Here is a 25172-nt window from a genome sequence, read left to right on the forward strand (position 1 = left end):
TCTGGGTCATGTGGCCAGCATGACTAAACCACTTCTGGCGCAACGGGACACCATGATGGAAGCCAGAGCGCACGGAAACGCCGTTTACCTTCCCGTCGCAGCAGTACCTACTTATCTACTTGCACCAGTGTGCTTTTGAACTGCTATGTTGGCAGGAGCAGGGAAAGAGCAATGGGAGCTCACCCTGTCGCGGGGATTTGAACCGCCAACCTTTTGATCGGCAAGCCCAAGAGGCTCAGTGGTTTAGACCATAGTGCCACCTTCATTCCGGAACAGGTGCATTCCGAGTGGTTTGCTCCCAAGGGTGCATATACATGAAAATCACGTATACCCAAACCTCTGGAACTGCCCCAGTGGATTTTGTGTGAGGGGCAGAAAGAGAGAACTCCCAGAGCCAGCCTGCTAAGCAGCCCTTGCCCAAAGCAAGTGAGGCTGAGAGTTTCTAAGCTCTCTTTGAGCTGGGTCTGGTTAGGGTTGCTTGCAGTGCCAAGGTGCGCCAAACCCGGGAGGCTACGGATGCTCATGCTGGGTGTCACACATGCATCCCAGAGCTGGTGCACTGAGCTGGCCTCCCCGCACCCGAGCGAGGCGGAGAGCTTAAAAGCTCTTTCCGCTCCAGGTAGCCCCAAATGTACCCCAGTGCGAACAGAGCTTTTAAGCTCTCCACCTTGCACAGATCTAATTTGTGCCTCTCCATCTGGGTGCATGGTTGAAATCGCACACATCAAATGCACATCAGATGCAGCCCACTGTCTCCCCTTTGATAATTTTTCACTGGTGATTTTTTTTGGGGGGGGGGGGGCTCAGTAACTGATGCAGAACAGGTGAGGGTGGGGGAGACGCGCAGCATAAATATTCAGCCCAGCCCAGCTTCAAATTCAGGGCAGCAGCTGTGGGTACAGCAGAGGAAGGTTTGGGGGTGGAAGGTGGCATCGATCCAAACTGATTAACAGAAAAGGTAGGAGGGAGAGAGGGACGCTCGTAGAAGCCTGGTAAAAGGAGGCTTTCTCCAACGCAGGAAGTGGAAATGCCAGGCAAGTTAAAGAGGTGTTTTTAATCTTTCCCAGAGTTTACACAGCAAATAAGTGACGCGCGTCGTCAGAGCTCTCGGAAGCCGGCTCACACTGGCTTTGCCCCCGCCTACATCCTCTTCCGCATCTTGCCCTTCTTGGCTGCCCCGCGCCCAAAGGCTGTCTGGCGCATCTCTTGCACCCGCTGCCGGTTGCGCGACTTCAGGCGTTTCAAGCTGCCGCTCTGCAGGAAGCGGTGTTTGGCTGCCTTCTTCCGTTGCTTGAAGATCTGCTGCTTGGTTTTCAGCTCGGAGCGGACCTTCCCCTGATGGGGGCCGCGGGAAGACGGGGCAGGGTGGGCACCTTCAGAGGGAATCACAAGTGTGTGCATTATTCTTCCATTGAAATACAGTAAGAATGCAACACCGGGCGTGTGTGTTACGTTCCACTCACTGTAGACGTGGAATAGCCGCCGAGACCATATAACGACCATATAACACTGGTCCTGAAAGACCTACATTGGCTCCCAGTACGTTTCCGAGCACAATTCAAAGTGTTGGTGCTGACCTTTAAAGCCCTAAGCGGCCTCGGTCCTGTATACCTGAAGGAGCATCTCTACCCCCATCGTTCAGCCCAGACACTGAGGTCCAGCTCTGAGGGCCTTCTGATGCTTACCTCCCTGCGAGAAGTGAGGTTACAGGGAACCAGGCAGAGGGCCTTCTCGGTAGTGGCACCCGCCCTGTGGAACGGCCTACCACCAGATGTCAACAACTACCTGATTTTTAGGAGGCATCTGAAGGCAGCCCTGTTTAGGGAAGTTTTTAATGTTTAAGGTTTTATTGTGCTTTTAATTTTGTTGGGAGCCGCCCAGAGTGGCTTGGGGAAACCCTGCCAGATGGGTGGGGTATTAATTAATTAATTAACTGATTAATTACTACTACTACTACTACTACTACTACTACTATCATTAGGTCCACAAGCTGATGGCAGGATTCCCAGAAGACTTGAAAGCTTGAAGAACTACCCTGCCTCAAACATGTTTCTCCATATGCCAACACGACAACCTCTCCAAAGAGCAAAAGGTTTTGACTTCCACCTTAAAAGATGGGCCTATTTTCCACCTCCTGCCAAAAATGGTAGGGTGAAGGAAATACCATCCATAATGCCTTTTCTTTGGGGATGCTGAAATAGACTCTTAAGTTGTAAGGGGGAGCCAGGGGAAAACACACACACAATTCACCCGCCTTTGACTTGTGCACAGCTTCAAAGGGAGCCTGGGGAAACCACGTCCCCTCCCTGGAAAAAACACTCACCCCTGCCTTTCCGCCTCTTCCCGGCTCTGCGCTCTCCTTCCGGATCCGAATCCGAATCCTGATCATCTATCTTGTTCTTCTTCTTCCATTTATCATAGCTGGGGTACGCGAGGTCAGGAAACCACACAATCAATACTCTTAAGCAGCGCACCAATATGGACTGTAGGCTGCTCACCAGGCACCCTTCCTCCCCAACCTCGTCAAAAGAGTAGGTGGCTTCCCACTGTTTGCTTGAGGAGCTCGAGAGGACAGCAACTCTTTGGGCAAGTCTTGTGGGGAACGGCTGCCCCTGCCAAACTTCTCTCGACATTAAGAAGCTTCTCCTCTCGTTCAACTGAAATCTACCCTGCTATAATATAGTACAGAACAAAGCCACTGCCCTCTTCGATATGAGAGTGCTTTGGGTTCTGAAGAAGAGTACTGCAGTTGTACCTCTAGTTAAGGACTCAATCTGTTTCGGGGTGCCCTTCGCACCCTGAAAAGTCCATAACTAGAGTGGCGCTTCTGCGCGTGCGGCGAAACCTGGAAATATACACTTCCAGGTTTGCTGCGTTTGCAACCCAAAAAGATGCAACATGAACCTATCGCAACACAAGGTATGACTGTATCGCCTCCTGTCTTCGATAATCTATTCTCCGGGCTCATTTCCTCTATCCCCAAACAAACAGCTACGTGGCCCCTATCTGTTCGCGTTCTCCACCCTTCTGTACGACACAGGAATTCTATAGGAAGCTGCCTTCTACTGATTCAGGGCATTGGTCACTCTAGCTCAGTGTTGTTTTCACTGACTGGCAGCAGCTGCCCAGGATTTCAGGCATGGAATCTCCCCCTGGCCCTGCCTGGGCATGCCAAGGATGGACCTGACATCTCCTGCATGCTCTACCATGGAGCCATTTGCAGCTGGAAGGATACAGGTTGCCTTTGTAGGAGCTGTTGATGTAGGCACCACTTTCAGTTCGGATCTTCTTCTTATTCTCCTGGCCTGTCTGCCCCACAAACCTCTTCCTTTTCCGATCCCTGGAGAGGAGGAGACACACACACACACACAAATACAGTGGTACCTCGGGTTACGTACCCGATCCGTTCCAGGGTGCCGTTTGCACCCCGAAAAGTACATAACCCAAGCGTCCATTTTGCGCATGCGCAAAGCGCGATATTGCGCTTCTGCGCATGCACGAACTGCACAGAATGCTTCTGAGCATGCGCAGAAGTGCCTGCGCGCCAAAAAACACTTCCGGGTTACCGGAGTACGTAACCTGAAAATACGTAAGCCAAAGTGGATGTAAGCAGAGGTACGACTGTAGAGCAAAATGCTCTCCCCAAGGAGGTTCGGCCGGCACTTTCATTATACACTTTTAGGTGCCAGGCAAAAACGTTCCTCTTCAACCAGGCCTTTGGCCAATTGACATCTGATGCCCTTTAAATGTGTTTGTGGGAAAGGGACTGTTGGGGAGGGGGGAAAGCAGGTTTCATTGGATTGTGTTTTTTTGTTGTTGTTCTTGTTTTCATTATGTATTTTATGTTTTCATCTTGTACATTTGTGTTGTGAGCCACCCCGAGATCTACGGATGAACGGCGGTATACAGATTTAATAAAAAAAAAATCGCCACCACCCATTGGTTGATCTGATGAAAAGTCTTTTAGGGCAGGAACAGTTAGGCCTGGGTGCTCCCTCAAGGTGTCGCTGGGACTCCAACTCCCAGCAGCCTCAGCGGGCGTCGGGAGGGCAATTGCAACATCTGAAGGGTCTCCCCAACCCTTGCTTTCCGGTCCCAGCCCTGTCATTCAAAGGAGTGAACTTTGGAATTTGCAAATTAAAAAAAGAAGGGGAATTAAAAAAAAGAAAATAACTATCTATGAATAATACTAAGAAAAAAAGAAGCCACCATCAGTTTGCATTATGGATACACTAACTATCAGTTAACGTGCACCTTAAGCTAGGCCCCATTCATGGCATACACTCTAAACAGTCATGGCTTCCCCCTAAGGAATTGTGGGAGCTGTTTGTTCAGGGTGCCGAGTGTGCTTAGGCCATCACAATCCTGGCTACAAACGCAAAATGGCACACAAGCAGCTTCAGAGCAACCTAGCAAAGGCTGACTGGAAACCCAGGCTAATGTTTTATGTATCAACAGATGGCCTTGTGTCCCCCCCCCCCTAACGGCCCACCAAATTTATTATTAGTAGCTCATTGTGGGAAGTAAAAGACAATGTTTGTTGTTAATCAAGCTTTCACTGAAGTAATAGGTTACCGTTAAAGGTTATCCGCCCATGGCCAAACCTTGGAAACTTAATGATGATAAATGATAAAACCATTCGAGGTCATTTGAGAATAGTGGTGATTACACACACACACACACACACACACACACACACACACACATTGTGATGTCATTGCTGTTAGATAGCACCGACTTCATTGTAGAGATTACCAAATGAGATCCGAGACAAGAAGGTGCATTGTGGGGGTTCTCCTGTTCAGGATTCCATTGACGCAGCCAGCCAGGCCCTTATCCAGAATACTCCATTACACACACACACACACACACACGTTAAAAACCCTGTTTTGCTCCCCCTACCCTCCGAACAGCCAGGTGTTTTCCGTAAGCAAGTGGAGTCCTCAAGTAAGCTGTTTTGTCAGGATTTCCCCCAGCTAAAATTTTTATTTCTGAAAATCTTCGAAACCTGCTGATACCATCCAGATGGTGCTGTTTTGGCAACATAATGATCTTACGTAGAATAAGCTCGCTGTACAGCACAGCTCCCACTCCAAGCTGTTTGGTGCCCAGAGTCCCATTTGAAAATCTAAGGAACTGCTGTGGGAACCACAAAATACCCCTTTCATGGCACAGAAACTGGCAGTGCTCAGAATCTCCACCACTCTCCTCACCACAAACAGGCAGAATACCTACATCTCCCCCCCCCCCACCTCCTCTCAAGAGCCAGTATGGTGTAGTGGTTAAGAGTGTCGGACTAGGACCCTGGGATAGCAGGGTTTGAATCCCCACTCAGGCATGAAGTTCACTGGGTGACCTTGGGCCAATCATCTCTGAGCCTAACCTACCTCACAGGGACATTGTTGTGAGGATAAAAATGGGGGAGGGGGGAGTATGCAGACTACCTTGAACTCTCTGGGAGGAAAGGTAGGATATAAATGAAAGAAATAAAAAAATGTAAGACTAAAAAAAAAAAAAACCAAACAGGCAAACCTCCATAACCAACCCCTGCACAACCACATTCAATTTGGGAAGGGGAGGCATCGAATGTGTGCGTTTGAATTGTGTCGTGGTGCCAATGGCTGTGGCTCAAGAACCCTGAGATCAAGGGATGAAGGAATGTTTCCAGAACGTTCTAGAATGCTTGATTTGGTTTTCAGTTGTGGGTGCATTTTCCACCCCGGGGAGAGACATAAATTCACCATACACAAATCCAGCCCATTAATTATCAGTATTAGGAGCCCTCCGTTGACGAAAAATGTTTTTGAATGGTAACATTTCTGCCGCCCTGCCACACTTACAAAAACAAAACAGCACAGCCACGCAAACCCCTTCGATTATGAGTCCTACTCACCATTTCAAGAGCTGCTTGCTGTTGCTCATGTTCCGATTCTCATCGCCCATCAGGTCAAGGACAGCTCCGGAAGCCTGTTGCTCGAACGCTGTGCCTTCCCCACCGATGCACAACCTGGGCATTGAGAGGAGGCCGAGGTCAGGAAGAAAAGCCACCAGCTGTACCCCGGGTCAAACCACTCGCCCGCTTGCCTCAAAGCTGTCTGCCCTAGCTGCCAGGGGCTCTCTAGAGCCTTTTAACAGGAGAGGCCAGGGGCTCGAACCTAGGACTTTCTACAGTCAAAGGTCTTCTGCTTGGGAGAAGAGATGCAGCTCTGCAGTAGAGCACCTGCTTTGAAGGCAGAAGGCCAGAGGTTCAATCCCTGGCACCTCCAGGTAAGGACAGGGAAAGGCTCCCCTGTCTGAAACCTTGGGCCCAGTCTGTGCAGACAATACCAAGCTCAGAGAAGAAGAAGAAGAAGAAGAAGAAGAAGAGGAGGAGGAGGAGGAGGAGGAGGAGGAGGAGGAGGAGGAGGAGGAGGAGTTTGGATTTGATATCCCACTTTATCACTACCCAAAGGAGTCTCAAAGTGGCTAACATTCTCCTTTCCCTTCCTCCCCCACAACAAACACTCTGTGCGGCGAGTGGGGCTGAAAGACTTCAAAGAAGTGTGACTACCCCAAGGTCACCCAGCAGCTGCATGTGGAGGAGCGGAGACGTGAACCCAGTTCACCAGATTACGAGACCACTGCTCTTAACCACTACACCACACTGGCAGAGACAGCAACCTGTGAGAACACAAGCAGAGCAGAGACCTGCAGGATCAGGCCAATGGCCCATCTAGTCCAGCATCCTGTTCTCACACCAGCCGAGCCAGATGCCCAGATGGGAATCTTAACCCTGGGACAAGAGAGGAGGAGGAACACTTTTTTCTATCCCCTTTCTGCACGCTATGCATAATTTGTATTCTATTGCCTCTTAACTCTCCTGGTCTCTAACCTAGAAATCCTCCCCTATATTCTCATGCTTTACCACTGAGCTAGGACTCTTCAGACCGGAGGCTACGCTAGTGGCCAAAATTGTGGAAACCTTTTGGGGAAAGTGTATTTCTAAGGTTTGATGGCACATAACGCCACTTTTTTTTTATTTTGAGTAACACCACAAAATTATGTATCAATGGAAAGATGATTTCATGAAGAATGTAATGCAACAACGTTTGTTCAATTATCTGTATTCTATCAAAAGTTATAGCCAAATAACCGGAAAAAGAAAGCACAACTTGCTTAGATTGGTTGATATGCAGAAGCTTTCCTTCATTTGAATGTAGCCAGTGAGCATGAGTGTTTAGAGAGCCGATCAGGTGTTATGAGCCATCAAACCTCGGAAATAGACTTTCCCCAAGAGGTTTCCACAATTTTGGCCACTAGTGTACTCCCACTGCTGCCACCTACCCTCGTTCGCTCTCAAAGTCCTTTGGCCGGTATGGGATGTAGAACTCTCCTTCCTGCTGCGTTGCCAGCCTCTGCTTCTTCCCGTTTTCCTTTCCATCCAGGGGCTGCTTCCGCTTCCTTCCCACCACGCTGGAGAAAACATCCTGGGTGTGTGTGTGAAAATGTTAAGAACGGCTAAAAGGTAAAGGTAAAGGGACCCCTGACCATTAGGTCCAGTCATTTCCGACTCTGGGGTTGCGGCGCTCATCTCCTGTTACTGGCCGAGGGAGCCGGCGTACAGCTTCCGGGTCATGTGGCCAGCATGACAAAGCCGCTTCAGGTGAACCAGAGCAGCGCACGCAAATGCCGTTTACCTTCCCGCTGGAGCGGTACCTATTTATCTACTTGCACTTTTGACGTGCTTTCGAACTGCTAGTTGGGCAGGAGCTGGGACTGGGCAACGGGAGCTCACCCCATCGCAGGGAATCGAACCGCCGACCTTCTGATCAGCAAGCCCTAGGCTCTGTGGTTTAACCCACAGCGCCACCTGGGTTCCTGAGAACGGCTAGCAACCCTCAATATGCAGGAAGGCGGGCCAGTTCCACTGGGTTCATGGTTCTCTGTGGTTCTGCATTACTCCCAGGGAGGGTGCCATGGGGTCTGCGCTTTTCCCAAGCACACCACCAGGGGCGCCAACAATAGGGAACCAAGGGGCTTCAGCCCCCTCAATATTTTGGGACAGGGGTCCGAGCCCCCCCCCCCTTGAGGGGGCTGCCATCCCCCGTCTCCAACAGGCGAGTGCTCGCATGCCGCACAGAAGGCCAAGATCACCCTCCGCGTTCAAGAGGAACGCAATGGTTTAAGGTGCTGGTTTTGAACTTTAAAGCCCTATGCGGCTTAGGACCCTCGTACCTAAGGGACCGCCTCTCCTGGTATGTCCCGTGTAGGACCTTAAGGTCCTCAAATAATAATCTTTTGGCGGTCCCGAGCAACAAAGACGCTAGGTTGGCCTCAACTAGGGCCAGGGCTTTCTCAGTATTGGCCCCGACTTGGTGGAACAGTCTATCACAAGAGACCAGGGCCCTGCGGGATTTGGCATCTTTCCGCAGGGCCTGCAAGACGGAGCTGTTCCACCTGGCCTTTGGGTTGGTTTCTGCTTCATTCTTTTATTGGTGGGTTATTTGAAAATGAGACTGCAGTTTTAATATTGAATTTTCAAATTTGTATTTTAATCTGTTATTTTAAACTGATTGTTTTTATGTTTTTGCTGTGATTTTAATTAGTGTTAGCCGCCCTGAGTCCAGATTTTGGCTGGGAAGGGCGGGGTATAAATAAAAATTTATTATTATTATTATTATTATTATTATTATTATTATTATCATCATCATCATCATCATCATCATCATCACATCTCCCAGCAGCTTACAAAACTCTCCGGCTGCTACGAACATTGAGGACTAGAACCGTGATGCTTCTTGATGGGCTGTACTGACCAATTAATGTTTTTGGATTTCTTGTTTTTAATATTTTACTTATAAACTCCCCTTGTCTCCTCTAAGGGGTGGGAAAGGGGTTTTGTCCTGTTAAAATTGTGTTAATAAATAATAATAATAATAATAATAATAATAATAATAATAATAACAACAACCTATAAAAATAATTTTCAAAAGTCAACGTCAGGTGGAGACTGATTTCCAACCACTGGAGGAGGAGGTGGTGATGATGGTGGGACTGTCACCATCTTAAAGTAGCTCTCAGACCCTCACCATGGTCAGCAGATTAGCATTAAGGTTCAGAGGTTACGGAATCCAGTTTTTCCTACTGTGAAATTCATTTAAACAATTTATATACTGCTTGACCACAAGCTCGGATCCTGGTGGATATAAGCCATGCATCCAAGCCTTGGGAGACCACTAACAGCAGCTCCCCCAATGACCTCCGTGATCTGGCATGGATTTAAGGAATCTGGAGGTCCCTCGGGTGTCCTGGACCAGAGTTGTTAAGGGACTTGGAAAAAGAATGCAAGAACCCTGAACCTGTCCCAGTAGCCTATGGTCAGCCAGTGCAGATTTGGGGGCACCAGAGTCATGTGCTGGCAATATGTCTGTCCACACCAGTAGTCCAGTGTTTTGCTCCAGTTGGAGCCTCCAGAACAGGCATCCAAGGGTAGCCACGCTCCGGCGCATTGCAAGGATACGGGTTCCCCAGTGAAAAGTCTGTCCTGAAGCCGAGAGGAAGCCCACCAGCCCCGACCGCATCCCTACCTGAATGCGTTCCTCCTCTTCCTCTGGGTCTTGCTCTGCGGTCGCCGGCAAAGCAATACGTTGGACCTTCTCTGCCGCCAAGGAGAGCCTCTCCTGCTGCTTACGCTGGTGCCGGTCAATGAGCTGGCGGTCCCGGTTACGTTTGGCCCGCATGACATCGCTGGCCAGAGTCTTGTTGGTGGCGTTGATTTCGAAGATGGTCTAGAAACAGCAGCGGGGGAAGGGGGGTGTCGACGTTGGCCAGGGCAAAGCAGGATCGAACCCTGCCCTGGCGCTGGCATGCAGCTCCACCGGGCGGGTGCCAGGGCTCCTTTAATGCCAAGAGGCACGGGGTCTGCTCTTAGGGGTCGCTCGCAACACTCACCGCCTTGGAACGGTAACTTTTGATGCTGTCCACGAATTTCAGCCGCTCCATCTCTTCCCCCTCAAAGCGAAGACCTTCGGGGACACAAAGGGGGGAGGGAAAGGTTACACCCGTGTGGTGGAGCAGCAGCAGGCTAGGAATGGGGCAACTCAGCCAGATGGGCAGGGTAGAAATAATAATAAAAATTATTTTTCACTAAGCCACTCACTGAACAAGGGGTGGATGCCCAGCAGGCTGAAGTCCATTTCCTTGACCCTCTTGATGGACTCGGGCGACGGTGCAGGCCGCGACTTCAGGTACTGCTTCTGGGCATTGTCAGAGACTCGCCGGAGGCTCTGCAGTTCCAGCGAGCGCTCGTGGTCCGTCTGCAGCAGGCTCTCCTCGTCGTCGATGATGCTCTGGGGGACACGGCCAAAGATGCCGTCTGTGTCTGAAAGGGGGGAAAGAGAAGCAGTCAGGGAGCTGTTTCAGGGCCGCTGACAGAGGAATGGGTGGCGGCCATAGAAGGGCCTTCTTGGTGGTGGTGCCGCAGCTGTGGAATACTCTTTCCCCTTGATATCGGCGGGGAATAAAACAGAACAAAGGAATAAAACATGCAACGTATTGCACGAAAGCCATGAGCAATTGCAGCGGTAACCTTTTTTTGACCAATCTATTATGCTTGCAATAAAGAAAAATCAATTCCCAAAGGCATGCCTGCTAATTATTGCCACCTAACGAGGGCAGACCTACCTGTAGGCTTCTCGTGAGGGTTGGCAAGGACAAGGGGCCGGCCTAGGAAGAGGTGCAAGTCAAAAACATAGGGGGTCTCATCCGGAGCCACCAGGGAGTAAGCCGTACCACTTCTCCCTGCCCGGGCCACTCTGCCTGGAGAGAGCAAAACAGAGAAGAGAAATGTTGGATGGCACAAAAGGTCTATTTAATCTGTCTTCTAAGCTTGAATCTCCAACCAGTGCTGTAAAAAAGAGTGACCATTTGGGCAAAGCTGAACAGCTACAGAGCCACATGTGTTGCAGTCAAGGGGTCCCAGTCCCTATGCAGTTTGACAAGCACTTCCAGTTCCTGGTTGACAGTAGCCAATGGGGGGAGGCACTCACAAAAGGCCATGCAAAGTGTATGCTTTGCTACCCAAGCTGCTTTTCTTCCCTCCTCTGCACCCAGGCCCTTAAGATGCTGGCCTAGATGAACTAGAAGTCTGAGCCGACTTAAGGCAGCTTTCACAAGTTAAGCTGCGCAAGGTGCCGGACCTCAAGAACTCACCGACACGGTGCAGGAAGAGCTTGGCCTTGGCCGGGAAGCTGTAGTTGACCACGTTGTCCAGGAGAGGGATGTCGATGCCCCGGGCAGCCAAGTCGGTGACGATCAGCACCGAGCATTTGCCATGGATAAACTTGCCCACATTGATCTTCCGGGCCGTCTGGTCCAGGGAGCTGTAGACATGCGTGCAGTTCACACCCTGGGCTGTCAACAGCTGCAGGAGCATCAGTGAGAGGAAGCAAACTGAAGGTCGGCAAGTGAGGAGAAATCAAAAGTATCACTCGAGTTCCCCAGGTGTCCATGGGGTACAGAACAGGACTGAATTGGGAATGGAGCTTTAGAACTTCTTCACCCTTTTCTTTAAAAACCCGGCAAGTTTCTGGTCCTCATCGTTTCGAAGAAAATTCGTTTTGCTGCCGTGATGCTTGTATTGTAAATGTCTGTGTTTTTAATAAGATATTTTGCATGTACATACAATAAGCCTGCAACTTAGGCGGGGGCTATGTTCTGGGGAATGCGCCTAAAGCCAAAATCGTGTGTAGTGAAAACACCTTGGTTTCAATGATGGGTGGGGATTGCCAAAGTCATTTTTCCTAAAACCCCATCCCTTTTCTATTCTTTCCTTTTTTGCCATGTGCCTAAAGCACATGTGTGTAAGTTGTGTTTATATATAGAGACAGATGTTTAATAACTTTTCTATGACTTTTTCCCTAAGTTTTGACTTGTTTCTATTTTATCTGTAAGCCACCTTGATTCTGGGGAAAGGGCAGGAGATAACAACAACAACAACAACAACAACAACCCGTTCCTGTCCTGTGTAGACAATCCAACTTTTAAAGGAAACCTTAAAAACATAACCATCAAATATGGCAGGGGTTACGTGGAGACTCAGCCCCATGTTAGTCCTGTTTAATAGAGGACAATATGCCTACCAACCTGAAATCATTAGTAAAAATCTTGCTGACAGCAGCAAAAATTGTGTGAATCGCCATGTGAATGCCGCCAATGACACACACACCCAAACTCAACAAGCCGCATACCTCTTTCAGGTATTCTGTATGATGTTTTGTGGCCACAAAGACAATCGTCTGGTCCTGCGGTCTTACGACCGTCCTCAGCAGGTACAACAGGAGGGCTGGCTTGTCATCAGCACGCACATGATAGAAAGACAGCTGTGGGGATGATTAGGTGTTTAATTGTCAGTGTTGGTGCCTGCCGAGTTTTCTCCCAGCTCGGAAGGGTCTAGCCCAGTCTTCGCCTATCTGACACCTTCCCCCAAATAAGACACTTCCGACAACTGGAGGGTGACAGATTGGCTGAACCAGGGCTTCACGCCCCCACCCCCCGCAGCCAGAACTCACCGAAACTCAGTTCCAGGATCATTGCCATGATAAGAGAACAAGGGAGGCATTTATGGTGAGCCTCTTTTTCTAGAAAAATTGCCCTGAGACTAAGCACTCAAAGTCAACCTAATCTGGTATAAGGCAGCTTTTATGCCTCCTTGCAGATTAGGATATACCGTATTTTTCGCTCCAGAGGGCGCACCTTGTTTTTAGAGGGGGAAACAAGAAAAAAAATATTTTTCTGGTTTTCCTCCTCTAAAAGCCGTTTTTTTGAGGATCAGCTAAAAGTTTTGCAGCTTTTTTTGCAAAGGGGAAAGCCTTGTTTTTTTGAGGATCAGCTAAAAGTTTTGCAGCTTTTTTGCAAAGGGGAAAGCCCTGGTTTTTTTAGATCAGCTAAAGGTTTTGCAGCTTTTTTTTGCAAAGGGGGAAAAGCAAAGCTCCTTTTGCAAAGGGGGAAAAGCAAATAGGAAAAGCCCCGTTTTTTATGGGGTTCAACTCACATTTCTGTAGCTTCTAAAGGAAAGGGAGCCATTTCTAAAGTTTCCAGACAGATAATCTAATCAGCCAGTCACATGTTGCTGGGGAAACAAACAACCTCCCTCTGCAACACATTCAACAATGGAGGGCGGGGCTGAAAGGGAGCCAGGACTCTTGTCTCTCTCCCGATCTCTTGCTGCTCAGCTGCTCAGCGGGGTCCTTTCAACACCCCCATTTCTCTTTGTAAAATAAAAAGCATGATCCTCTTTTGACCCTGGGCAATTCAGCTCCAGGGACCACCATTCACTCCATAAGACGCACAGATATTTGCCCTTACTTTTTAGGAGGAAAAAGGTGCGTCTTATGGAGCGAAAAATACGGTAGACACATACACACGGGCTGCTGCCCCTGCTCACCAACCCCCACTTACCCACTGCTTGCCAGCCCCCCACCTTGCCCCATTACATTTCCCCAAACCCACCATCTCCTCACAGCTACTTCAAGCCCCTGTATTATCTTCTGTGCTCCTCCATCCCTGCTTTATCCAGACCTCCACTGTTGTTTAAAGCTGCCATTTTAAAACCCCATTTTAAAACCACACACACACACGCAAACCCCAAACTCAAGGATGAAAACTGGCTTCTTCTTTTTTTACAAGGGCCAAATAAAGTTCAAGCTGCAAATAATAATAATAATGATCCGTCAGTACAGCAAAGCCTGCATTTTTGGAACTCTCTGCCCATTGATACTGGGGGCAGACGCACAAAACTATACCTTCCTCTCCATCCTCCATTCAGGCAAGGGAGGAGCAATATTAAGGGCACTGTCAGGGATTTGCCTTCTCCTCACAAGGAGAACCCGGGCAGAGGTCCTACTTGTGAGGAGAGCCAGGGCAGGGGAACGAGATCCTCTGAGGGGGGAGGATCAGGACAGGGAACTTCCTCGAGAGAAGGTCTTGCTTAGGTATAGGGATCCCCAGCCACTGCTGTCATCTGACTCCTCTCAAAGCCCGTCGCCAGAGCTCTCTCCCCCGGAAGAGGAGGAGGAGCAGACAGTCAGGGATGCAAGGGAGAGACCCAGCACCGCCAGCCAGACGCGGTCGGAGGGAAAGTTGCAGCTTCCGGCACAGGCACAGCGTAGGGGGGCTAGGAGACCCAGAAGACATCGTTTCAGGGTGCCGAGGCTTTGGTGCTGGGCGGGAAACCGGAGAGGAGCACTTCCGGATTCTTCAAGTGACTGAGCAGTCATGTTTTTAGCTAGCTCTGCACTGTAAATAAGTATGCACAATAAAGTAGTCTTTAGAGTAAGAGGACTCTGTCGTTACTTGTGAACAACCCACTGGGGTATCCTGACAGGCACACTCCAGCCAAGCAAAAAATACCCGAGAGAGCTCTCAAGGGCCGCAGTTGGCCACTGAGCCAGATGTTCCCCATCCCTGAGTTAACAGAACCGCCAATTTGGCTCAAGCGGACTAGAGGAGCAGCAACAGGGAAGCCACATGAACGGCCATGTATACCCCGCTTTCCAATTTTGTCAGATCCCAATGCCAAACTCCTCCCCTTCCCCAAACTGCCGCTTTCAAGATATCCATACTTCCTGCTTACCTTGAGCTGCTCGCTCAGCTTGGATTCCACATCCAATCGGATCAACACCGGCTCAGTAAGACCTGTAGAAAGGAAGTTTGGGCAGAGGGGAGAGAATATGAAACTACATATTCGCTCTGGATTTTCCAGATGCTCTAAGCAGGGTAGATTTGATTTAAATCACTAGTCAGTAAGTAATATTTTAAATGTATTTTAATATTTGATGGAAGCCGCCCAGAGTGGCTGGGGAGACCCAGCCAGATGGGCGGGGTACAAATAAATTATTATTATTATTATTATTATTGATTTAAATCACTAGTCAGTAAGACTTGATTTAAATCTTTTTTTTTTTTTTTACAGAAAGACTCATTCTTGCTGGTATAATCAATGTTTACAACCAGACGAAGGTTTCATTTTTGGAATAATTAATTTTCAGAGTAGTTTTTACAGTTATATCAAAATTACTAATTTGGTTATAGTATTAGAAATACATAGACCGATAATTATGAAATTATTGTGAGGTTTAATGAGTTAACTGTTTATATTTGGACAACTTTTCTGCTGTAATTTACTGGAAGGAGAAAAATAATAATTTCCTTAATAACAATTTAAACAATTTATTTAACTAAAACAATAGCACTATAGCCTATGTATCCATGTTTGTTAACTGATGTAGTTAAACTTTTTTTAAAAAACACACACACACCAGACTGACTTTTAGCACACATGAAAAACTTAAAACAAATCCTTATTTCCTGATGAATAGCCTTTGGACTATAATGTAACTTAAACAGAAAACTATCTTTAGAAAGATTTTTCCTCCAAAAGCATTTTTTTTGAAAAAATCTGATTGAAATAAAAAAAATCTGATTTAAAGAAAAAAGAATTTGATTTTATTATTATTTAAATCGTTGATTTTTATACACCCTGGCTACATCTCACTCTGGAATGAGGATAAAGGTATTTTCCAGATGCTCTCGGCAATCTAGATAAATGGGACCGGGGGATTTTTATTTTAAAGGAATCTCCAACCACTAAAAACAGTCATGAATCCCAAGAAATGCCATTTGCGAAGGGTGCTGAGAGACCTCCCCCATTTCCTTCACAGAGCTACGGTTCCCGGAGTGGTTTCACAGTCAATCCCTCTCTTGGGGGAACTGTGAGATTGGGTCTCCGGTACGAAAAGGCGGAACCTGCGACCAGCTGCATCTCCTTACCGGCTCGAGCAAACTCCACGAGAAGTTTGGGCAGGGTGGCAGAGAAGAGAACGGTCTGGCGGTTCTCGGGCAGCCTCGAAATGATCTCTTGCAGCTGCTCTGCAAAGCCCATCTCAAAGAGCCTAGGAAGGTAAGCGGCAAAATGAGTTTTGAGGAGGCACAGAAAGCAAACAGAACAAGCGGCAGGACAGAGGATCTGAAAAAATATGCAACAAGATTCAGCCAAGCAAACGCCTGGCTACAGACGTGGTATAGCCATCTCTATGAACGTGGTACAGCCCTCTCCCCAGGACTGTAGCACTTCAGAGCACCCATTGGGAATCTTTTTTTTTTAAACCAAGTGTTCTTTTGTTATATATTTTAGAAAGTTCTTTGCTATGTATTTAGTGATCAAAGTATTTCTACATCTTCCTCTCGCAAAACATCAGGGCAGTTTACAGCAACATTAAGACAGCTTTTTTTGTGGGGGGGGGGGTGAGTTCTTAGAATTCCAGAGTGACGCCACTCTGGAAAAAAGTTGTTGATTTCCTATACAAAGATGGTTGAAGAACAGGGACAGGGTTGGGATGAGAAGCTATAAGAATACCTTGCAAACCAAAGTTTCATTTTTAAAAAGCCACACACTATGGAAGGACATCTCATGAAGACAAACAGTACTTCATTAAAAAGAAAACCTATATAGTTTTAAAGGTCCGTATAGTTAAAGCTATGGGTTTCCCAGTAGTGATGTATGGAAGTGAGAGCTGGACCATAAAGAAGGCTGATCGTCAAAGAATTGATGCTTTTGAATTATGGTGCTGGAGGAGACTCTTGAGAGTCCCATGGACTGCAAGAAGATCAAACCTATCCATTCTGAAGGAAATCAGCCCCGAGTGCTCACTGGAAGGACAGATCCTGAAGTTGAGGCTCCAATACTTTGGCCACCTCATGAGAAGAGAAGACTCCCTGGAAAAGACCCTGATGTTGGGAAAGATGGAGGGCACAAGGAGAAGGGGACGACAGAGGACGAGATGGTCGGACAGTGTTCTCGAAGCTACCAACACGAGTCTGACCAAACTGCGTGAGGCAGTGGAAGACAGGAGTACCTGGCGTGCTCTGGTCCATGGGGTCACGAAGAGTCGGACACAACTAAACGACTAAACAACAACAACATCATCATCATCATAAAGAGTAGCCTTCATCAACTCTCCAGATATTTTGGACTACAACTCCCATCAACCCCAGCTGGCTAATCTTGGAATTTGAATTATTTTGGCTCAGACCACCACCACCAAGAATCACAACTGAAAAAAGCCAAAACTGCCCACAGGAACATGGCTGTCACCAGGCTCCTCTTCCCTAGATGGAAGAACCAAGCAACATAGCTCAGAGGCAGGATATTGGCTTTGCATGCAGAAGGTCCCAGGTTCAAGCCCAGCATCTCCAGGCAGGAATCCCTCTCTGAAATTCTTGATAGCTCAGTCGGTAGAGTGTGAGACTCTTAATCTCAAGGCTGTAGGTTCGAGCCCCACGTTGGGCAAAAAGTGTGCAAGGGGTTGGGGTAGATGACCCTTGTGGTCCCTTCCAACTCTACAAATCCAGGAGAGCTGCTGCCAGGCAGTGTGGATAATACTGAGCTAGGTGGACCAGGAGGCTGACTCAGCATAAGGGAAGGGAAGTTCAGTAGTTAGAGCATCTGCCTTGCATGCAGAGGATCCCTAGTTCTATGCCCAATGGCATCTCCAGGTAAAACTGGGAAAGATTTCCTGTCCAAAACCCTGGACAGCCACTGCCAATCAGAGTGGACCATATTGACCTAGATGGATTGAAGGTCTGTCTCAGCAGCAGCTGGCTTTCTACGTTCCCGTTTCTGAATGCTGTGGCCTGATCTCCTGCCTGGAAAAATAGGCGCTCCCCCAAGTGGCCAGGAACTCACCTGTCTGCTTCGTCAAAGACCACGTATTCCACACTCTGCAGTTTGAGCTTCATCTCTATGGCCACATGCATCAGCCGGCCAGGAGTTGCAATGATTCTGTGGGAGGCAAGCAAAGGACACAGTGGATGCTTGGGGCAAGGTGGGGGGGGGGGCACAGCCGTCAGCTGCCTACCTGTGAAGGATCCACTGAGCCACAAAGGGTCAGCTCTCACTGAGGTTATCAGCGTGTCTTGACTGCGCAAGTTCAGGATGCAGGTCAGGGTTGGATTATTATTTTTTGAAAGACATTTTATTAATTTTACAAATAAAAATTACAAACGGACACACATCAATAAAGTAGTACTATATGTGGAGATTCTCCAAATCTCGCGACTTCCCCCATCCCATCCACGGAGTCTTGTTTTTAAAACATCAACAACTGCATATTAGTCTGTACTCCAGTTTTTGTATCAAACCATATTATCCATTATATTTTTTACACTACTACAAGTGTGTCAAAATTCTGCTCTCGTTTCCATCTGCTTGCAGTGGTCTCCTAGATAATTTGTAAATTTCCCCCATTCTTTTATAAAGTTTTATACCAAGAGGATAGAGAAAGTCAGTGTTAGAAATTAGCCAGGCGCGTTTTGCTACTGGCACGGGTCAAATGGCGACCACGTGGAGATCTCTGGGTGCCAGGTTGGCAACAGACATCTGCATCTGGCTGGTCCCTGCAGCTTGCTTAAGCAGGTCAGCAAAAGAGCTTATTTATTGTACTTACAGCTCACCTTTTTCTCCAAGGAGTACATGGGTCGTCTCCCTCCTCAGTTAATCCCTACAATGACCCTGTGAGGTAGAGTTAAGAGCCTGTGGCTGACTCCAAGGTCGCCCAGCGAGGCTCATGACCCAGAAGGGATTTGAACCCTGATCTCCCAGGTCCTAGTCCAACACTCGAACCACTACACCACACTGGTTTCCTAGACTACTTCTGCTATGGGGCAGGTATATCAAGTAAGTAAATAAGGGGGAAGCAGAATGTCACCTAGAGAAGAATCTGAAATATTTTCCTTGAAGCTTGAGTCTGTTTTATTCTGGATTGTTTCGTTTGACGTTTTAAAGTGTTGTAAACCACTTTGAGATTTTTTTCTTTAAAAAAGTCAAGTGATATAGAAATAAAATGAATAATAATAAATCTCATTGCAAAAAAAGGCTCCTAAATGATCGCAACCTAGGTTTCAAGTGACATTTGGCGATTAGCTTATATACCTGAGTTTCTAACACTGGTGCCAATGGAGCACGCATTAATTAACTCTTCCATATCAACTTGCAAACTGAAAGCTAGCATTTCAGGAAAGACTTCTTGGCATGCTAGCTTTCGATGTGCATGGATCCTCCTCCTCGCGCATCCTCCTGAAATCTGATGCGGTACAGCCCAGCTGCAGGTTTTCCACTCATGGAGGTCTTAGCCCAGGGGTGAGAAAGCTTCGGTCTGCCAAAAGTTGCTAAATTACAACTCCTATCCTCCCTAGCCGTTGGCCATGCTTGCTGGGGCACATGGGAGGTGAAGTTCAGCAACATTTTAGGGCCGAATGTTCCCCACCCCTGACTCAGCCGATGATGGTTTATTATCTGTTTACTTCATTTAACCTATTTTGCATACTGCATGGTGGGAAACAAAACCCCTAAGCGTTTTCACAAACAGAGCAAACACTAAAATTGTCAATGAAAGACAAAGTAAAGAAACAGGAGGTTTTGTTTTTGTTTTACAAAAATGTACACTTAAAAATCCACAGTTAGGCTAAAAAACAGGCTGAAGCACATAGCAACTGAAGTTGGTGTCCAGAAGGGGTTGCCTAAACAAAAAAATGTTTTCAGCAGGTGCCGAAAAGAGGTAAGAGCAAATGTGCCTGAACAATGTCGGTAAGAAGGGAATTCTGCAGGGTTTTGTTACAAGTTCAGAAAGAATACTGCATTGTACCTGTGACAGCCCGGCAGATTGAAATGGGCTTATACAAAACCTTGTTATGGGAGAGGCATCAGGATGAATGAAAGGGGCACTCAGGAGGCCTGTCAAAACAAGCCCCTTGTTTCATAGTCACCAGCCCAAGTTTTTAGACTTACACAATGCTTTTTTTTCTTTAAAAAAAATGCTTAGGGGTACTCCCATTTTGACTCAAGAAAATCACCATTTTATAGTTCAAATCGGGGAAAATAAATATAGTAAATGGTCAAAAGTACAAAGATTCACAAAATGTTTAGGGGTATGCGCCCCCCCCCCCCCGAAAAAAGCACTGGACTTACATATCAGGGTTTTCATGCAGAGCTGCAAACTGGTCTTCCATCCTGGAAGAGAGGAGAGGCGGAAGGCAAATTTAGTTTTAGAGAAAGCAGAAAAACCTCCCTGCCCCACCCCCCGTTGCGCCTAACCTTGGCTGCCACACTCAGATGTTATGTCCTGTCTTTTCTTTAAAAAAATATTTTTTATTACGTATAACAATTAGAATGTTAGAAAGGACAAAGGCTTGCCTGCTTAACACCATATGGTCCACAACTTCAGAAACAAAATGTATTGCTTCAATGGCACTTTTAAGCATCAACACTGGATATTTGTTTTTATTTATTTAGATTTCCTTTTTTATTATTATAATCGTTTATTTATCAGATATACAATGTTTGGCAAAAGTATACAATAAGAAAAAGAAGAAGAAGAGTTTGGATTTGATATCCCGCTTTATCACTACCCGAAGGAGTCTCAAAGCGGCTCACATTCTCCTTTCCCTTCCTCCCCCACAACAAACACTCTGTGAGGTGAGTGGGGCTGAGAGACTTCAGAGAAGTGTGACTAGCCCAGGGTCACCCAGCAGCTGCATGTGGAGGAGCGGAGACGCGAACCTGGTTCACCAGATTACGAGTCTACTGCTCTTAACCACTACACCATACTGGCTCTCTCTTTTGAATAAACGTTCCAAATACAAATAATAATAATACAATTACAATTGCTATATTTGCTAAGTTTTGTTATTACCCCTAACCGGTATCCAATTCTATACCCTTATAGAATACTACAAATGAATCCATAATAGTTTAAGTAATATAAACCAAAAATAACATATCATTAAACGGAAAGGAAAACATAAAAAAGAAAAGGAAGAAAAAAATAAACAACCCCCCCAGAACACCCCAAAATTAAAAACCCCCAATACCAATGAATTTCCCAAACCCATCCGACTTCCTATCAAGCCCAACCGTATGATTCGCTCTTACTTATGAGTGTATTTCCACATATCCACCTATCTTCATGTATGTCTTTATTACACTGCAATATCAACCGGTACCCAATTTTCAATTCATATCCTTCTTTCTTCTTCCAAAGCTAGGAAATTTAGATTTCCTAGTCAGCAATCAACTTTATGGAAAGCTCACTCCTTGGAGAGGCAGGGAGATGAGTTACAATGCCAAATCAGATGGAACTCAAGGCCACAGTCAAACCATAAGTTTAAAGCATATGATACTACTTTAAACAGACAATACTCACCATCCCCAAGGATTCTGGGACTTGTAGTTTGCTCAGGCTGAGAGTCATTAGGAAACCCTTATTCCCCTTCCCAGAGCTACAATTCCCAGAATGGTTTAACAATCAATCCTTCTTCTCTGGGAACTGTAGCTCTGTGTAAGGGAACAGGGGACCTCTTAACTACTCAGAACCCATAACGAACTACAGTTCCCAGGATTCCTTGGGGGAAGCTGTGAATGTTTCAAGTGGCATTGTAGCGCTTCAAACATAAGTTGTGAATGTGGCATTGGTTCTTCAACAATGTGACTTCCTGTGAGGCCTAAACATGGGGCAGGTCAAAAATCTTTGTGTGTGTTTTTTAATGTCAAACTTACTTGTCTCCTCCAAGGATCAAAGCCGTTTTCAGGCCTGTGTATCGGCCAAGCTTTAGTAGGCGGGGGGAAGAGTAAAAAAACAAAAACAAAACAAAACCAGTCAAAAACTTGCATTTGGTCCCAAGATATCCTCCCAGCTGTCTAATAACCAAAAGAAAGCCAGGGACTTGATGAGCCTCAGGCTTGAACAGGCCCACCTTCGCTTGACCCCAAGCTCTCTGAGGAATCCTGCTAAACTCGCAACAAAATCCGGTAGTGGTATGTTCCTCTGGTCAACTGCACATTGTCCATAGATCTCTGCAGCCTCAGAGTGCTTCAGCGGCTGCATCCAGACATCAGGCTTATAGCATTCATTTTGCTGGTTCTACTGAATGAACTTCTCCCCTGTCTTCTAACCCTTTTGCACTGCAGCACCTGTTGTGTTATAGAACTGCGGCTTTTTGATTAATATACCGCCACGTAGTGCTAAAGTTTAAACAACATAGACCCTCGTATGCTGGGATAACTGCTCCAATTTTATTTTATTTTTAAATGAAACTGCAACTCGAAAAAACTCCCACAATTTCCCAAGTGAACAGGGTTGCAAGCAGATTTTTTTTTTCTGGGAAACAACATGGATACGAACATCCATTTTACATTGGTACTATTATTATTTATTAAATTTCTATACCACTCTTCATCCGAGGATCCCTGGGCAGCTAATAATATAAAAATGCAAAAATAAATAGCATAGTAACAAACAAAAACAACAACCCCCAAAACCACCATTTAAAAGACCATAGATTGGCTAATTAGCCAAAGGCCTGGGAGAAGAGGAATGTGTTTTTGCCTGGTGTGTAATGATACGTGGGAATTAACAAGTAAGGAAATGAGGGGGGAATGGAATAAAGCACTGCCTAAATGCAGCTAGTACAAAGGCTTCTAAGCGACCAAAACTGTTTCTGCCACTCTTGAGTCCCATCTGAACAACATAAAACAACACGAAGGCTAATAATATATTGACAATACTCAAATAACACTATCAAACTGTTTCAAAATTCATAAACAGAAGACGTGTAATATGTGCAGGGAGTCACAAACAAAGAAGAGTAAAGTAACTATTCCATAAGCAGAATGTTTAAAAGGCTTTAAAGACTCTTGAGCAGGGGTAGGCAACCTAAGGCCCGTGGGCCAGATGCGGCCCATGGGCCTTCTCAATCCGGCCTACAGACCGTCTGGGAATCGGTGTGTTTTTACATGAGTAGAACGTGTCCTTTTATTTAAAATGCATCTCTGGGTTATTTGTGGGGCATAGGAATTCATTCATTTATTTTTTTTCAAAATATAGTTCAGCCCACCACATGGTCTGAAGGACGGTGGACAGGCCCACGGCTGAAAAAGGTTGCTGACCCCTGCTCTTGAGTCCCAGCCTTCCCTCGACGCATCTTTGGATTACCTCCTTGGTAAACTTGAGGGTCTGCAAGGCAAGTTCTCTGGTCGGAGAGAGGATAAGAGCCCGTGCCCCGGTCTTGGCACTGTGCACCTTCAGCTTCTCAAACATGGGAATGAGGAAACAGGCCGTCTTTCCGCTGCCCGTCCTTGCCATCGCCACCACATCCTTGCCATCCAGGATCACAGGGATGGTCTGCAAAACAAGCCGATTCAGAGTGGAGGCACGGAAAATCGAACGACAGCAGCAAACTTGTAAGTCAGGGACTGTGCGGACTGCAGCTCTCTAAGAGGATGAGGAATCTCATCACAACTCTCAAAACCCTTAACTACAATGTAAAATTCGGATGGGGCCTAGGAAACACAAAACCAAGTTTACATGCAAAATGTCATGAAGATAATGATGAAAAAACAACTTGATTGTCCCCATATTGCAGGTTTTGGGGTGAGGGGAAGGAGGCCTAGAGAGAGATCTGAATAAGATTTCATAATATTGTAGAGTTGGAAGGTGGAGCAAGCATTTTTTCCCCTCCTGCTCCATAGGATAGGACTTGCACCAATGAGTTCATGTTGCAAGAAAGGAGATTCTGCCTAATAATAATAATATTTATACCTCGCTCATCTGGCTGGGTTGCCCCTAAATATCAGGAAGAACTTTCTGACAATAAGAGCCGTTTGACAGCATAATGGCCTCTCTTGGAAGGTAGTGGACTCTCCTTCATTGAAGGTTTTTAAACAGAGGTTGGATAGCCATTTGTCACAGATGCTTTAGCTGACATTCCTGCATTGTAGAGGGTTGGGAGTAGATGACCCTTGGGGGCCTTTCATAAAATCGTATCATTGTAGGGTTGGAAGGGACCCTGAGGGTCATCTGGTCCAACCCCCTGCAATGCATGAACAGAATATTTCTAAAGCAAAAATGAAGAGATCGGCTTAGATGGACCCTTGATTTCCGATCCAGCATGGCATTTCCTGGGTCCTCACCTTTCTCTGGATGGGAGTCGGTATTTTGTACCCTTTCTTCATGATCCCTTTGAACACAGGGTACCCCAGACCTAAGGGAGAAAACAGTTAATTGAGATTCACCATTATTTTAAAATCTGGAATGCAGGGCAGGGAGGACGCTGGACCAGATGGGCCTTTGGCCTGATCCAGAACCCTGCTGTTCACGACCCATACATAAACCTTAAAAGGACCAACCCATCTAGGAGAGTGGAGGACACTTTGCTGAGGGCCGCCTCAAACCTTGGCCTGGCCCCTGCTAGCATACAAGAACAGCTGATTTTGCAACATTAAAAAAGCTCTCTCTCACTCACCCATGGACTGAAAGCCCCCCGATTTCTTCTTTTTCTTGTTCTGGGCCCGAACCATTTCCTGGGTGTCTAGCTCGACATCAGAAGTGCAATCCGATGCCGGAAAATCTGGAACCGGCATCTCATAGTCCTTTGAAACACACCAAAAAAGAAAGAGTGAGTTTGAATACAGAGCAGCAACAGGAAGAACCAACCCCGAGTGGGCTATAACCCAGTGTTTTCTCCACCATGTATTATCCTCACAACAACCCTGTGAGGCAGGTTAGGCTGAAGAGCTGTTTTGTTTGTTTCTGGCAAAGAGTTGCTCTACAATTTTCTTACCATTCATGTCCCAACTTCTTCTCCAAGGATGGCTCTACCTCGCCTCATTTCATCCTCACAACAACCCTGCGAGGCAGGCTAGGCTGAGGGGGATTTGAACCCTGGCCTACCAGGTCCTAGTCCGACACACTCTCTAGCCACTGTACTGGCCCTAGGCTCCCGATCCTTCCCTTAAGCCCCGGCACCTCTCCTTTCCTGTGAGGGGGGGGGGTGTCTCCCACTTACCTGCTGCTCGTCCAAGTCCCGATCCTTGCACCGCCTCTGCCTTTTCCTTCGCCGCCCCGTGGCCTGGGCAGGAGCCATGGGAGAAGCGCCGCAAACAACCTCCCGGCCGAAGAAGTCACTCCGGATCCAGGAAGGCAGGGAGCCACGTGCGTCGAATGGGCGGGGCCCCGGTGATCGGAGGCGGGACATCCATTAAGCCCCGCCTCTTCTCCATAGCAAGCGCTCCAGGAGTGGCTGGCTTTTCTCTGCCACTCACGGCTTGGACGCCAGACTCTTTAGAGATAAAAAATGTAGAT

The 25172-nt window shown here is 47.0% G+C and overlaps 1 protein-coding gene across 1 annotated transcript; it reads right to left on the reverse strand.

Moving 5' to 3' along the window:
- Positions 1-1059: 1059 nt before the first annotated feature.
- DDX54 (DEAD-box helicase 54) lies at positions 1060-25080 on the reverse strand. Its single transcript, XM_033174604.1, has 20 exons — positions 24877-25080; positions 24334-24460; positions 24002-24072; positions 23025-23213; positions 21590-21639; positions 20003-20044; positions 17723-17818; positions 15808-15929; positions 14612-14673; positions 12228-12359; positions 11191-11401; positions 10663-10797; positions 10139-10360; positions 9931-10004; positions 9567-9767; positions 7324-7466; positions 5894-6007; positions 3236-3340; positions 2324-2421; positions 1060-1373 (listed from the first exon to the last, which is right to left on the reverse strand). The coding sequence occupies exons 1-20, from the start codon at positions 25063-25065 to the stop codon at positions 1141-1143; spliced, it is 2616 nt and encodes an 871-aa protein (XP_033030495.1). The 5' UTR covers positions 25066-25080; the 3' UTR covers positions 1060-1140.
- Between the last annotated feature and the right edge of the window lie 92 nt (positions 25081-25172).

This window comes from Lacerta agilis, chromosome 17 (genome assembly GCF_009819535.1).
Source record: "Lacerta agilis isolate rLacAgi1 chromosome 17, rLacAgi1.pri, whole genome shotgun sequence".
Classification (NCBI taxonomy): Eukaryota; Metazoa; Chordata; class Lepidosauria; order Squamata; family Lacertidae; genus Lacerta; species Lacerta agilis.

Bases quoted from the DNA above. Each gene is read 5' to 3' on its own strand.
- DDX54 (XM_033174604.1), bottom strand. From the start codon at position 25,065: ATGTCCCGCCTCCGATCACCGGGGCCCCGCCCATTCGACGCACGTGGC. The intron at 15,930-17,722 runs GTGAGTTCCTGG...TTACCTTCCTAG, and splicing joins GTCTTTGACGAAGCAGACAG to GCTCTTTGAGATGGGCTTTG. The intron at 6,008-7,323 runs GTAGGTGGCAGC...CTCAATGCCCAG, and splicing joins GACTTTGAGAGCGAACGAGG to GTTGTGCATCGGTGGGGAAG.